This window comes from Anas acuta, chromosome 2 (assembly GCF_963932015.1).
Source record: "Anas acuta chromosome 2, bAnaAcu1.1, whole genome shotgun sequence".
In the NCBI taxonomy this organism is placed as follows: Eukaryota; Metazoa; Chordata; class Aves; order Anseriformes; family Anatidae; genus Anas; species Anas acuta.
Genome location: NC_088980.1, coordinates 61,182,835 through 61,197,492, shown reverse-complemented (window position 1 = coordinate 61,197,492; position 14,658 = coordinate 61,182,835). Strand labels below are relative to the sequence as shown.

At 39.2% G+C, this 14,658-nt stretch overlaps 1 protein-coding gene across 9 annotated transcripts in view; it reads left to right on the top strand.

The window, feature by feature from the left end:
- The window catches only part of PDE1C (phosphodiesterase 1C), a 316,241-nt gene that overhangs the window by 225,411 nt on the left and 76,172 nt on the right, over positions 1 to 14,658 (top strand). For all 9 annotated transcript variants that reach the window (XM_068675041.1, XM_068675044.1, XM_068675046.1 and 6 more), the window contains 3 exons: positions 8,581 to 8,694; positions 9,560 to 9,742; positions 11,673 to 11,739. In XM_068675041.1, coding sequence (XP_068531142.1) covers positions 8,581 to 8,694; positions 9,560 to 9,742; positions 11,673 to 11,739 — 364 coding nt within the window. The remainder of the gene's footprint in view (positions 1 to 8,580; positions 8,695 to 9,559; positions 9,743 to 11,672; positions 11,740 to 14,658) is intronic.

Sequence of the window (14,658 nt, the reverse complement as noted above, 5' to 3'; positions counted from 1 at the left end):
TGGAATTGCTTAGGCTGTAAGTCTTATTTGGCTTCCTCTGGTGAGCAAAAATTCATTAATGTTTTGGTCATAGAACTTCTGTCCCTGTACAGGCGTGAAGGAATTGATGCCTCTGAGGTGAAAATACAAACTTTGTATGATTAGCCAACCTATAGTTGGTTAATAAGGCACAAGCTTATTTGACTTCAGGTGAGCTGAAACAAGCCAATTACCACCCTGCTGATTCCACCAAACATGACATTGTTACATTATCACACTTCTAAATGTTACAAAATTAATTGCTTTATTTATTTATGTATTTATTTGGCATTCAAAGGAAGAATAATAATCTAGGACATAAGAGGAAGGTAAAACAATTAAATGGGAAATTGCTTGTAATTTCTCTTGATAAGAAATGCCAGTATAGTAATGCTGTGTGTTTCAGTGATTGTTCCTTGAAAACATATGTTTTTTCTTCCTCTGGAAGTTTAAACTTGAATTTTTCTGTACATAAGCAGTAGAAAAAGAAAACTGGCCAGTCTAATACAAATCCACTGGGCCGTGGGCTGCCAGTTAATACTGCATTTCCTGTTGTCTTTTAAGGGTTCCTGCGGGAGCTGGCTTTCTAGGTTGTGTCTATTCCTGCATAGTTCACACATGCTATATATGTAGAGCCCTACACTCAGATGTGGCAGACTGTGGAATGAATCATATCTGCTGGCTATTGTGGTGTATATGTGGTATACATGGTGATTGATTTCCTGTGTGTGCTGTACCTGTTTCACCAACCTGCTACTTGAATAGAGCATCAAAGGGTCTGCAATACACATCATGGAGGCTTTTGTCAACCCAGTTGACTGAGGCTACTGCATGTGTTCGTTATGAAGTGTAGCCACATGCAGTCTGCTTTTGCTATTTTTGGGCAGTTTTAAATGGGTTGGAAGAGACTTTAAAAATCACCTATTTTCAACCCTGCCCCTCCCATGGGCAGGGATGCCACTAGATCAGGTTGCCCAAGACCCCATCCAGCCTGACCTTGAACACCTCCAGAGATGGGGCATCCACAGCTTCTCTGGGTAACCTGTGCCAGTGCCTTACCACGCTCCAAGTGAAGAATTTCCTGCTAACATCTGGTCTAAATCTGCCCTCTTTTAGTTTAAAACCATTCCCCCTTGTCCTGTCATTATCTGACCGAGCAAAAAGTTGCCCCATTTAAGTACTGAAAAGCTGCAATGAGGTCTCACCGGAGCCTTCTCTTTTTCAGGCTGAGCATCCCCAGCTCTCTGAGCCTGTCTTCAGAGGAGAGGTGCTTCAGCCCTCTGATCATCTGTGTGGCTTTCCTCTGGCCTCATTCGAACAACCCCACATCCTTCTTGTGCTTCCAGACCTGGATGTAGCAGTCCAAGTGGGGCCTTAAAAGGGCAGAGCAGAGGGGAACAATCACCTCCCTCCACTTGCCCTCCAATCCTCTGTTGATCCAGTCTATGTGCATTTTCTTTACAGTTTCTTTACACTGTAGCTGGATACAATCCAGAGGCATCTGACAGACCCTCTATGTGCTCACTGCTTAGCTGGTCTGCATATGCTCTCTAACTCTGATATATCCACAGAGTATTAGATTTATTAAGTTTGAACATTATAGTTAGATAACAGATGTGCACCTATTTCTATGCAGCAATTCTTGAATAGATATATAGTTCACTATATATTCACAGTGAACATCTGTTTCTCATCTTATTCATGATTTTCCTACTGTTCATTAAGGTAGTTTGTCAGAGAAGGGAAAGGAACATGTACCATAGATCAGAAGGCACAGTTTTGTCTCTCAGTTAAGCAGACTTTGTCTTCCCAGCTTGTAGTAGCAGCCCTTGGGCTTTTTCTGTATATAACCTGAAGCTGGTATTCATGCAATCAGATCTGGTCAGTAATACTCCTGATTACTATTTTGTTAATTTCTAAAGCTTGCGGGTGATTTTATTTACTTATTTTGATTTTTTTTTTTTAAAGGCAATTTGAGCTCAGTATCAAAAGGATGTTATCACAAATGAGTTGTCTTTGAAATCATTCTCTTGGGTTTTCATTACATAAGGGTAATTTGACTAACAATAAACACAGACTGATAGCAGAAGGTGCCTCGTATTCAGACTTTCAGTCAGAACGACAAGGATTTGCTGAAGTTGAAAGTGCTCCATGCTAACATCTAATTTAAATGGTGTTATCTCTGTCCACAGGAAACTCACAAAGGGTCTTACTGTAACTGGGATCAATTTCAAGTAACAGTTTTTGCTGGTGCACCTCTGTGATGAACAGGGCTGTAAATAGTCTCCCATACTAAAGTTAGTGCTGATAATATTTTGGGGGAAAATGTGTGTTTCTAAGATCAATTATGGCAAGATTATTACTGTGTAGTAGCTTGCATTCTTATTCTTATCAATTGCAAGACTTACAATTACAAGCATGCCCAGTTCCACTGAAACCTGGTGACAGTTAGTCCCCTGGTCACAGTAGTGGGGCAAGGTGCGGCAGTCTGTGCAGTCAGGGTGCACTCAGGCAGGGCAGAGCTTTCCACCCCGCTCACATAAACAACTCGTCTACCAGCCACCTACCTATAGGTGAACCACCATGGTCATCACTAGGCAGAGAGCTCTTTTTAGAAAGTCCGTGGTCACGCAGGCTGAGTGCCCACTCAGAAATGTGGCAGTTCAGGTCTCTGGATACATGGAGTGCCTGAGCCTGTTGCTGCCATCTGAGGGTGGCAGAGGCACCGTGTGTGTGAGGTGCGAGCAGGTGGATGGCCTGGTCAGCCTGGTGGCAGAGCTCAAGGAGTCGGTGGAGAGGCTGAGGGCCATCAGGGACTGTGAGCGGGAGATAGACCTGTGCAGCAACTCCCTGCAAGGCTTGAAGGAAAGGCACCAGTGTGAGACACCCCAAACAGTGCATATGAATCATGTACATCTTCAAAAGGAAGTAAGAATGACACATCTTTGCAGAAGGCAGCCAGTAACTCATTTAAGATAGCTGTGTCATTATTAGTGAGGGTGGGAAAAGTTTTGATGTTGCTCAAATCTTCTACTTTTTTTTTTTTTTGAACATTCTTGTATTTTGCAGAAGGATACAAGGTTTTTTTTTGTTTGGTTGGTTGTTTTGTTTTGACTCTGGTGTGGACCACATCTGCCTTCTGTTCCTTCTTCTCCTCGGATGAGAGACCAGAAACTCTGAATAATTTCTTCCAACCTGTACTTGTAGCAAGCTTTTGAGCTCAAAACCCAGGGAAACAATCCACTCATGAGGATTTTCTCATCTGGGATATTAGTCCTTTCTTCCACTGAGCTACTGCTTCAGGATAATTCCCTTAGTCTCTCAGATGTGCTCTAGGATCTCCGTTCTGATCAAGTGTTCAAAGGGACTAAGCAGAAATCACTTCAGCCCAGGGTTCTCCTGTCTCTGCTGGTGGCTATGGGTTGGTTTTGGTAAGAAATTCCACTGCAGGCGTTCTTCAAGAAACTTGTGTCAGATTTACTAGTGGCTTGTGAATAGCTTTTGGTCTCCAAGCGTTATTGACTATTGATGAAAAAACACTGCCTTGAACAAGTACTTAACCTACTCTAACAAAAATTGCTGTGTTCAATACCTTGCTCTCTTTTCCTAGCAATAATAAAAATCTCTGCTTTCTACAAACCTAGCATGACCTGCCTTGGTTGAAACAAGATATTAATAAGGGTCAGCTGTCCATATCAAACTGTTCAGCAATTAATGTTAAGAGTAAAACAAAGGTAAATATTCCATCCTTGGTAATCTGTAATTATACTAGATTTTTTTTTTTTTCCTTCTATGTGCATTCAACATTCTTTTTTCTCAGCAGGCTCTATGGTATAAGCATGATTCTTGGAAGAAGAGATTGAGTCGTAGTGTTGAAAATGTGCAATGAATCACAGTCTAAAGGCTTTGAAAATAGATGTGGAGACTAGCCATGCAGTTTTGTAGACTTCACACTGGTTGAAGAAACTTGCCCCCAAGTATTCAGACAGTCCATGTGCTTTGCATGTTAATTGGAGTTGACTAGTATCCAGACTGTGGTGGTGTTCATCTTCTCTGGAGTGATATGTTATGCTATTTAAAAAAAAAAAATAATAAAAATATCAACAGCATAAGCACAAGCCCTCTAGCTAAGTAGATAAATATTTGTACAAAGATACATTCTTATTTATGACAGAAAGGAGAATGCTTGGAGCAGTTATTCAGAAATTTTGTTTTAAGAGTACTCTAAAAACAGCTTTACTTTTTGCTGTTTCTCGGTGGGGATTTGGAGTGGTTTGGGGTCTTTGAGCTGTGTAATTTTCATGGACTAAGTTCAATTGCTATTTCTATTAATTTGCTTTCTGTCTCCCAGAGTCTTAAGCAGGATAGCAAATATTTTAGAGAAACATTAAAAAGAGTGAGAACAGGGCTGAGTTTATTGGCATTATTTGAAGATGCTCTCAGAGCTTGTTACAGTGAATGGATATAGATATTTCCTCTGGAAGGGCAGTGTGGGAGGCAACATTATGGAAACGGCCTAGCCCCTTTTCCAAAATTTTACACCTACCTGAGTTCTCTGTTGGATCAGAGAAAGTTAAAAATGCTTAGCATTGCAAAGGGCAGGGATTTGCTTTGGGCTCTTTAGGGATTATTCCAAGGACTAAAATGTCAAATAACTGTACAGAGAAAAACAGTTCTTGAACTTTTTCCATAGTATTTGGCACGCATCACAGACAATTTCAGGACTGGACGAACAGCTTCCCATGGAAATCTCATTAAGAAAGCCATTAGCTGTATCTTACCATAATTGTACAACCAGATTTAGAGCTAATATTATATGGCCAACACTTCTCTGTAGGTGCTTTTCTGATGACCACGATCTGAGAAACACTTGTGATGTGTGCCATGATCTTAGGACAGAGATTAGAGATGAGATATGGCTAGATGGCTAATACCAGCTAGAGATGGCTAAAACCCTCTATCTGGCCTGGGGTCTCCTTGTTCACAGTAATTGGCAGCTTCTTCTACAACTAGCTCCCTGGGCTTCAATGGAACCAAGTCCAGTAGATCTGTGGAAATTTTTAGTTCTGCTACTGAAAGAATAAAAGAAAAAACAACAACAACAAAAAAGGAAAATATAGGTTTTGATCACTCTGAAATGAACCTTTAAAAGCAGAAGAAAACATGCTTTGGCTGAAAAAGCATTTTGTTCATGCAAAATAGCATGCTTCATTTTCAGACGGTTACAGTAAAAGCGAAGTAAATAATGATTTGGATTCATTGAACTGATTATGATAATTGTATCAGTATGTTTCTTTTAGTCAGTAGCCCGACAGAAGACTCATTTTCCTATGAAGTGGTACATGTAACTCACTTGCTACTGTAACTAGTGTATGAGGCAAATAGAGGAAGTCAGAATCTTACAGAATCATAGAATATCCCAAGTTGGAAGGGACCCACAAGGATCATTGAGCCCACTTCCCGGCACCACACAGCTCAACCCAAAAATTCAGACCATGTGACTAAGTGCACAGTCCAAACGCTTCTTAAACTCCCACAGGCTAGGTGCAGTGACTACTTCTCTGGGGAGCCTGTTCCAGTGTGTGACCACCCTCTCAGTGAAGAACCTCTTCCTGATGTCTAGCCTGAACCTCTCCTGCCTCAGCTTGACACCATTCTTGTGTGTCCTATCACTCTTGCCCTCTGCTTCCATTGCCTTAGTACAAGATCCTGAAAATAAAATGTGTGAAAAGTTTGTTGTAATGTTTTTATTTCAGTTAAAATCGTTTGTTGAATTTGATTGAATTCCAGAATTCAGGCACCCCAAAACTGCATTTTCCAGCTAATAAATTTGACTGGATGCCCTTCAATGGGACACACTGACCTTACCTTTATGATTGCAGTTAGGACTATCTCAATGAAACTGAGATACATGGAATGAATTAAGGACAAACTATCACTGGGCTTTTATTTAGTAAGGATAACTGGCAGCAGCTGCTGTGACTCAATGAGTCAGAAATAGTTATAGATAATGGATGGTAAGGCAAAGACAATGTAATTTTTTTTCACATAAGAGTGGCTGATCTTGTGACAAGGTTTTATTATAACAACTGTACTTCTGTTTTGCTAAATGATTGATGCACACAGTACTCTGCATAATCTTCTTTCGTGATGAATGTTGGTGCCATGAAGCAGCAGTTACTCACTGTGCTATTACTGAACATGAATTTTGATTGACTTGTGGCATAGAGCTGCTGTGTACTTAAATCAATGAAATAAAAGTCAAGAAGAGGCAAAGATAATGTTCCTCCTACAATATTAACTCCTTTGTCTTGTGTACAAACAGTTTCTGGTAAGAAATTAAGGGGTTACATCTCTGAATTCCTTACACATGGGAAGAAGGAAGGAAAAGGCATGTGAACCACTGCTTGCTGTTTAGGTGTGAAAGCTGTGATGGTTTTCTTTGGTTTGGTTTGGTTTTTGGTTTTGATTTTTTGTGTGTGCATGTATGTTTGTTTGTTTGCTTGCTTGTGTTTTGTTTTTCTCTTCCTCCTTTCCTGTATTGGCAAGAAAAGCTGGGAACGTCTAAGAAGGGATCAGTGGTTTTGGCTCTAGGAAGGAGGTGCATTCAGCTTCCCCATGTGCTGCTGCCTGAGGAAGCTATTGACCTAAAAGGTAGAAGATTATCTTTCCCAGCTCGGCTCATCCAACAAAAATCATTGCCGCTCATATCTGGTGGCGCAGTTACACAGAAGTATAAGAGCATGAAGGCATGTTTCCTCTTCCATGGGGCTGGAGTTGCTCTGTGGATTCCCTCAGCTGAGTTCCAGGATTGGAGGAAATGTGCTGGTATGGTTGAGTGCTCTCTAATGGCTTACAGACGTGGGAAGAATTGTGTTCAGTATGTCTATACATCCCTGACCTTTCCATCCCCATTCTCACATCAGGAATGAAGTACAGAATGATACTTCTGCTTTATTGGCTACAAACAAGCAGATGAGTTAATCTGCCCAGAGATGAGGGGTCCACCTCTTGTTTGAGATTCTTTGTATGTCTAAATATATAGTTGTGTGTCAGTGGTACCACTGCCAGTAGGAGTAGTGTTTATGTGACCTAGCCAGTGAAACATTGATGTTTTTATTATTTTTGTTCTCTGCAGCCTCAATGTTTAGGAAGATAGGGGGAGAAGAAGGAAACCCTGCTGGAAGGAGATGTTGGTGCAGTGCACATGGGCAGTCTGGATGCTTCTCAGCTCTTCTTTTCTTTTTTTCATCTGAAATCCAGCTCAGTGGAGATTGATTTCTCCTGAAATCATTGATGCCATGGCAGCATTGTAATAGCAAGGGAATACAGATATTCACTTCACGTTAAGAACTTCATTTATCTGGCTAGTGTAGGAGGTTGGGTTCCAAATGTGGTTAATAAGGTGAGAGTAAGGAATCAATTTAGGGCACATAAATTGGTCTTGAGCTGTGCATTACTGTGTGGAAAAGCTTATCTTACTCCACAGACTATAGAAAAAGCTGAAGAAAACTAGTCTGAAAAATTGAAGCCAGATTTTAGAGGACACAGCTACTCTTCTATGTTTCTGCATCATGACCAGGACAAATTGCAACTTATGACTTCTGCTACGCAATTAAAAAAAAAACATTGCTTATTTAACTGCTGTCTTATGAGGATGAAGACACTGACCAAAATGTTTTAACATGATAAATCTTTATCACATGGTCTTTTTAAAGGATTATTTTTTTTTCCTAATTTTAATAATATATCTTCTTGATTTTTTTTTTTTTTAAATATTGAGATTCACTCTTTTACATTTTCTTCTCTTTTTTTTTTTTCTTTTTCCTTTTTTCCCCCTTTTTCTAATTTGCCACACAGTAGGAGTGAAGGAGAAGAGACAAAAGAAAATTGTGCAACTATATTAATGGTCTTTGATACAGGAGAAAAAACACATTTTAAAAGTGAATCTGCACATATTTTTGTTTTCAGAAAGTCTCTTTTAATTATCTAGTAATTATTTAATAGAGAAACTTCCATGAATTTTATCTAATACAGATGGGATAGTCTAAGGGTGACTTTGTGGTCTAATTAAAATTATGATACTTCCTTAACCTTGTATAGTGTTTCTGCGGTAGTATTTCTAAATACACTCAAATACACCTTTGCATATGTGTAAAGCAGTCATCATAAATAGCTGACATTTACCAACAGATACTGCTCAAGATGTTACTTGGAATGTTACTTTATTATACCTGGAATGAAATAACCCTCTCTAACCTTTCTGCTAAATTCCAAATTATTTCTGTTTTAACTTATTTCAGCATGAGTAGGGGACTTCAATATTTCAGCGACTTATTTGAGTCTAAATATAATGTGATGTTTGTCATCATTGTTCCTGATTTGTGAAAAGTATTTTTTTTGTTGATTTCTTCTATATGAATAAAAACCTCTGTAGACTTCCAGAAGTTTTCATATGCCTATCATGTATACTAGGTCACTTGCTGGATCCAGTTTTGAACTGATGCTCATTATCAAACCTGTTTCTCTTTGTGTCAATCAGTTTTTATTTTCCTCTTACAGGTTGCGGTCTTTGGTAAAGCAGTTAGAGAGAGGGGAAGCTTCAGTTGTAGACCTAAAGAAGAATTTGGAATATGCTGCAACTGTGCTTGAGTCAGTATACATTGATGAAACTAGGTGAGTTAACCACAGATATCAGCATTCATCTTATATCTAGTACCAGTTACACAAAATCGTAATTTACATATCAGTTGGCAAAGTTGTTGTTGCCAAGATTTCTTACTCACAGACAATATATTTTTAATCATTAAAATACTGAATTTCACAGAGAGCAGATCTTCAATCCTTGGTCTAAAAGCTTCTTTACATTTCCCAGGGCAGAAGGAAGATCAAAAGCAATCATAAGTTTAACATATAATTGGTTGCTACTTTTTCTGAAAGTTTCTAAGGAAAGTTCTAAACTGGTACCCCTGTATTCCTTTTGAATAGTGTTAAATCTTTTCATTTGTATCAAGACTTCTAAATTACTACTTTTTTTTTTCTTTTTTTTTTTTTTTTTTTTTTTTACTCCAGGTCATGATAGAGTTAGACTGGTAAGACACTGCAGAGGAGTTCCCCTTCTTTTTATGTGCTGTTTCCCTAGTGCTAAATGTACTTCTAGAGTCACCTTAGGTGATTAGAATAAGAAAGGAGAGGACTGGGAAGTTAGACATGACTGTCAGTGATATCTGAAGGGCTGAAATGTCAGGAGTATTGGTGAGAGGAAAATGAGAAGTCAGTGCATGATTATGTCATTGTGCTTCAGAAGGTTGATACTTCTTGTTTGTCAGCATAGCAGTAAGTTTCACAATCTGGCATTTAACTATACAAGCGAATAAACAATCTGTTGAAGACTTGTAGAAATATGTTTCATCAGTGCTTACAAACTGAAGGCATTTAACAACTGCTTTTAGTAGAATATATGTACATTTCTTTTTGGTGAATGATGATGTAATGCTCTCCAAGGCAGTCTACTTACCCATCATTTTCCTCCCCCTTCTAGGCGACTACTGGACACAGAAGATGAGCTCAGCGACATCCAGTCCGACTCTGTGCCCTCAGAGGTCCGGGACTGGTTGGCTTCTACCTTCACACGACAAATGGGGATGATGCTCAAAAGGACCGAGGAAAAGCCCCGGTTCAGAAGTATTGTCCATGCAGTACAAGCAGGAATATTTGTGGAAAGGTAAAAGAGCATGTAATTACTTTGTTCTAGTAGCTGCCCAAGTACTGTGGATTGCACCTGTAGTATTAAATAAAGAATACTTCAATAAATTTCTAATGATGTTTCTACACAGATCCGATTATCACCTGGAAACCTGGTGCTGCTGAAGCAGCACATTCTGATCAATTCTTAGCATACATGTAATACAGGTGTAATAGCACAGTTGAAATAATTTTGACAGAATATACACCTCTGCATAGCCCTAGGTCAGGAGTCAAAGTTTTTAAAATTCAGTCAACCCCGACCAGGCCCTTCCTTGCCTGATTGCCTCTGCTGTCTGGTTATTTCCTAGGAAGAACTTCTAAGAAACAAAAGAAAATTCTGTATCATAGTATTATTGGCCTGAATTGCATAGTACATGTATTGACCAAGACTGATATGAAATATTTGGAGCTTAGAGGGGATTTAAAAAAATCCATTGAGACCTCTTAGCCTTTTCGGTCATGATTTGCATCAGAACATACTGCTAAAATTGATATAGTCATTTAAATTTGGACTCATTTCCACACTTACCTTTTCTTACTGAGTAACCATTCTTCCCTGACATTCTTCCTTCTAGCAAGGAGGGCTGGTGCATGTGAAACAGCCAGGAGACTTCAGACAGCAGGTCCCAGGTCTCTACAGCAAAATTCAAGTCAGGAGTGAATGCGCTAGGAGAGTCTTCCAGGACACTGCACAGCACCCTTTCACTGTTTATCAGGATTGCACTGAGTGCCTAGCAGTTTTCTGTGTAGGAGGGTGAGCGTATCAGACAACGGACCACAGGCCATATACAGATACACAGAGCTTCCTCCTACATATTTAAGTAGTTACTTAAAGTGCAAGGAATTACTGTAGATGTGTTAAGAGTGGCAGCAATTGTGATAAGTTTAACAGGACAGCATCAGTTGTCATTTCTCCCCGGAAAAGATTTCTCCCAGGTTTGACAGGCTATTTGTGCATTAACCCTCACTCTCAGTGAGAGACTTGCTCAACAAAGAAATAAATGAACTGCAGAGATCTGGCTGCAGGAGTCTGTTTTCCAGTTGATGTGAGTCACTGTGGCCTTAAAGAGGAAATATTCAGATGTGATATGGCACCAGAGGAAGGTTTTGCTCTCCTGAGCTAAGAGAGAGGGACTCTGCCCGAGTCATCACTTAAGAGAAAACTACTGTGTCCTGGCAGAAGGAGAAGACAGCTTTCCATCACCTCTTTTTAGTCCTGCATTGCTTAAATGCAACAAAGGGTGAGCTGTGGAAAAGCATTTTAGCCATGTCAAAGTCTATTAAAATGTGTGGCCTGAAAACAAGTTTAAAATCTAGTACATACTTGGGTGCTTTGCTTTGTAGGGTTGCAGATATTGATTGTTGGCTTATTCTCTCTCATATGTACACAGAGAACACCTAAAAGATTTTATACCAATCTTAATAAATAAATAAACAAATAAATAAATAGACAAAAGTAGCAGCTGTACCAAACTAGAGATGATTTATTGCAGACAACAAATGATTTCTAAAGTGCAGGATTAGCTTGCATGCTAGACTGGCAAAAGACTACAAAAGGTGAAAAGGCAGTGTGGTTATCTGCAGTGGAAAATGAAGAATATCTTGTGTATATGAGAGTAGCCTTTCCCTCTGATGAAGATCTGCTGTTGACAGATTCTGATGTCCTGTCAGGTGATCAAGATATGAGATACTGGGAAGTGTATCATCTCAAGTTAGTCTATAAAATAAGAATAGTTAAGAGAGTATGTGTACAAGTTAGAAAGAAGAAGAAAATAAAAAACAAATTGCAGTTAGGGTTTGCTGGGCTAAGCAAGGTCTCCTGTAATGGTATGTTGCCTTATTGGTTTATTTTGTTTGTTTTTGTTTAATTTTATTTGTGTGTTGATTTATCTATTTCATCTTGGCAGAATGTACAGACGGACATCGAATATGGTTGGTTTGAGCTACCCACCAGCTGTAATTGGAGTGCTAAAGGTAATCCTAATAAAAAAGTGCAGGGCATGGGCATGTCTGTACAAACCATCAGGGTAACAGTGATATTTGACTTGGGAGTCTTTGCACTTGCCTTTTTCTCCTCTCTAATGTTTAGTTTAGTTTATCTACATTAATAATTTACTGGCCTAAGAGAATATTCTTTCAATAAAATAAGCAACAGTGTTCAAGGCTTCGGCCATTTTCAAGTTGTGAAGGTTACAGCTCTATTCTAGTTTCCAGTGATTAAACTGATGACTTTGTAACATGCTAAAATCAATCACAACCTTGCACAGTGAAGAAAAAAAACACGGGTGAAGAGAAATGGAGAAAAAAAAGTATCAGTTGCTGTGAGAGGAGGGATTTTCTCATATTTCTTAGCTTTAGGTCTTCAAGGCAACAGTCATCTTAGAAATAATAGTCTTTTGTGAGTTTTGAAATTTCAGAGAAAGACGGAGAGGTCACAAGAAGTCTGACAAAAATAAAATTCAATTCATTGGGCAATTGCAAGGTTTTTGATTCAGGCAAGAATTATCAAGACCACAAATACAAGTTAGCCCCCAGCTATCTACACAGCAGCTTTGCAGAGGTCTGGTAACGAGGCAGATCACAAGTTCTGTGTGGTTCAACCACGCCATACACAGATGAAAAAAGGTAACACAAAGGGGAATATATAGGGGCGTTACGTGTAAAGCTTGTGAAACAGTCCTGCTCTAGTCTACACAGGAAATACCTACGGTTAGGGTACCGAATCCTTTTATTTTTGTACACTACAGCTGATCAAAAGATAATGGAGCAGTCACAAAGGTCCACTGAGTGCAACGAGAATGATGACATTCATGTACAAAATTGTAGCATTTATTCACACCTTTTTCCAACTGCAGATTTACAAGTCTTAGCTTCACTCCTGCAAATGGGATCTAAAGTCTTGTTTTAGAACTACACCTCATAGCCAGATTATGGGGGAACACATCTATAGTGGTACCTCTTTTCCTGAGTAACAAGACAGTCCAAGACCTGGCAGCTACTCTCAGCTGACATAAACCTCACTTAAGCCCTCTCCCCTTTCTCTGTTTTTAAGTTATTAAGGATGATAAACAGAACTGATTAAGCTAGAGTAAGTTAAGACACATCAATAACAACAAAAGCATTGACTAATTTCGCTCAGGGTGAAATAATGCCTGCTTGGCTACTGTGCACTCTAGGATGTATATATTTTTTTAAACTATTTTCAGAACATGTCTCTGCCTGGATGGCCTTGGGGTAGGTAACAGACATGGTTGAAATAAGAATTACTTGTTTTTGAGAAGTGTTCTGTCTTTGAAATAATACTTAATCTTAAATTTCTCAGTCCCATTTCTTTAATGGGAAATGGCATATTTCTTGCTTGTTTCAGTCCAGTACAGCCAACTAAAGAAAAAATCCCCAAACTTACAGCCACCTGACTGCTTGGTGAGCTCTGTAAAATGAGCTAATGGTTTAAGCATGAAAAATGGTATAGGATGTACCACAGACATCTCTTCAGATGGTCTATATTGCCATAATCAATACTCCCTTTAGAGTTACAGTAATAAGGACAAGGGCTGAGACAACATGGACTGAAAATTTTAATTTTGTGTTCTTCTTTTTTGCTGTGGTGACCAACAAGATGCCTGCACTGAGTAAACCAAAGCTGTGGAATCAGCTTGTGAAAATGAGGTTGGTTTTAATAAAACAATGAAATACTGTAACCTATGCAAAGAGTGTGGATGGAGTGGTAGCCGTCTAAGTCTGAGGCATATTCTCTCTCCCTTTTTCAGTGGGTGAGAAGTTAGGCAATATTTGAATTGGTTCCACAGCATCTCTTTCTCTCTGTGTATGTATCTCAGATACTGATTTTGGTACTACCATAGATAATTGTTTTTCTGCATGACATGGGTGTAGTGATGTAAGATGTAGTGCTATAAAAGGAATGATCAGATTTGTATCGCATTTGAATGAATATTGGCCATGCAGATGTGTGAATAAGTGCGTTCATTTACCTGGCAAGTTCTGGTGATCTGCTGTTCAGCAGTGTAGTGCTAGAGATGGAACTTAATAGTAACTAACTGCTGAAATATTTACCTGCTTTAGATTTTTTTTTTGTGTGTGTGTTTTTTTTTTGTGTGTGTGTTGTTGGTGTTGTTGTTGTTCTTTCAGCTTTTTCTGATGCCTAGGCTGTCCTGGAAGTATTTTCTCGGCTAGCTAATATGCAGATACACAGAAACTGTTGTCACTTACAAAGTGACAGTGTCTGAAATTACTTGGTATCTGCAATATAGACATCATCTTGACTGTGGCTACAAGAAAGTGTCAGGCCTACCAGTGATGTTGAAAAGATATCTGTCACTGCATCTGCTTATTGGCTTATAAAGACAGATCAAGTCTCCAAGGTTAAGGACAGATGGAAAGGCAGAAAACTGAACATTTAAGAAGAACTGGAGTTTCACTTTATCTCTAGGTTCCCCCAAGAGATGGAACAATGGCCAAATATTTAAGACACAGGACTGCGAGATAAGATAAGCTTGGGTCTGTAGTTACACTGCAGTGAGTATAGGTAGCATAAGCGCAGCTTATGACACTTTAACTGAGGCTACAGGGCCAGTGACCTAGAAATGAGTAGCAAAGGAAGTTTCCCATCCCTTGCGTCTCCTCCTCTCTTTACTGAGAAGAAAGGGTTTTTCTCCTGCAGCACAAAATGCCTGTGAAGTTCTGCTTATCTATAGATCTCTTCCCAATATATGGGTCAATTCTGTGTTAAATTTTTTAAAGGTCAAAAATCTGCTGTTTTTCAAAGTTTAGCTGGTATTGTTGCAAGCCTCTAAGCAATGTGTAACACATTCATGCTTCTGTTAAGAGGATTTTCCTCCTAGTTCTTTAGGGTAAAATGCTGCTGTCATTACT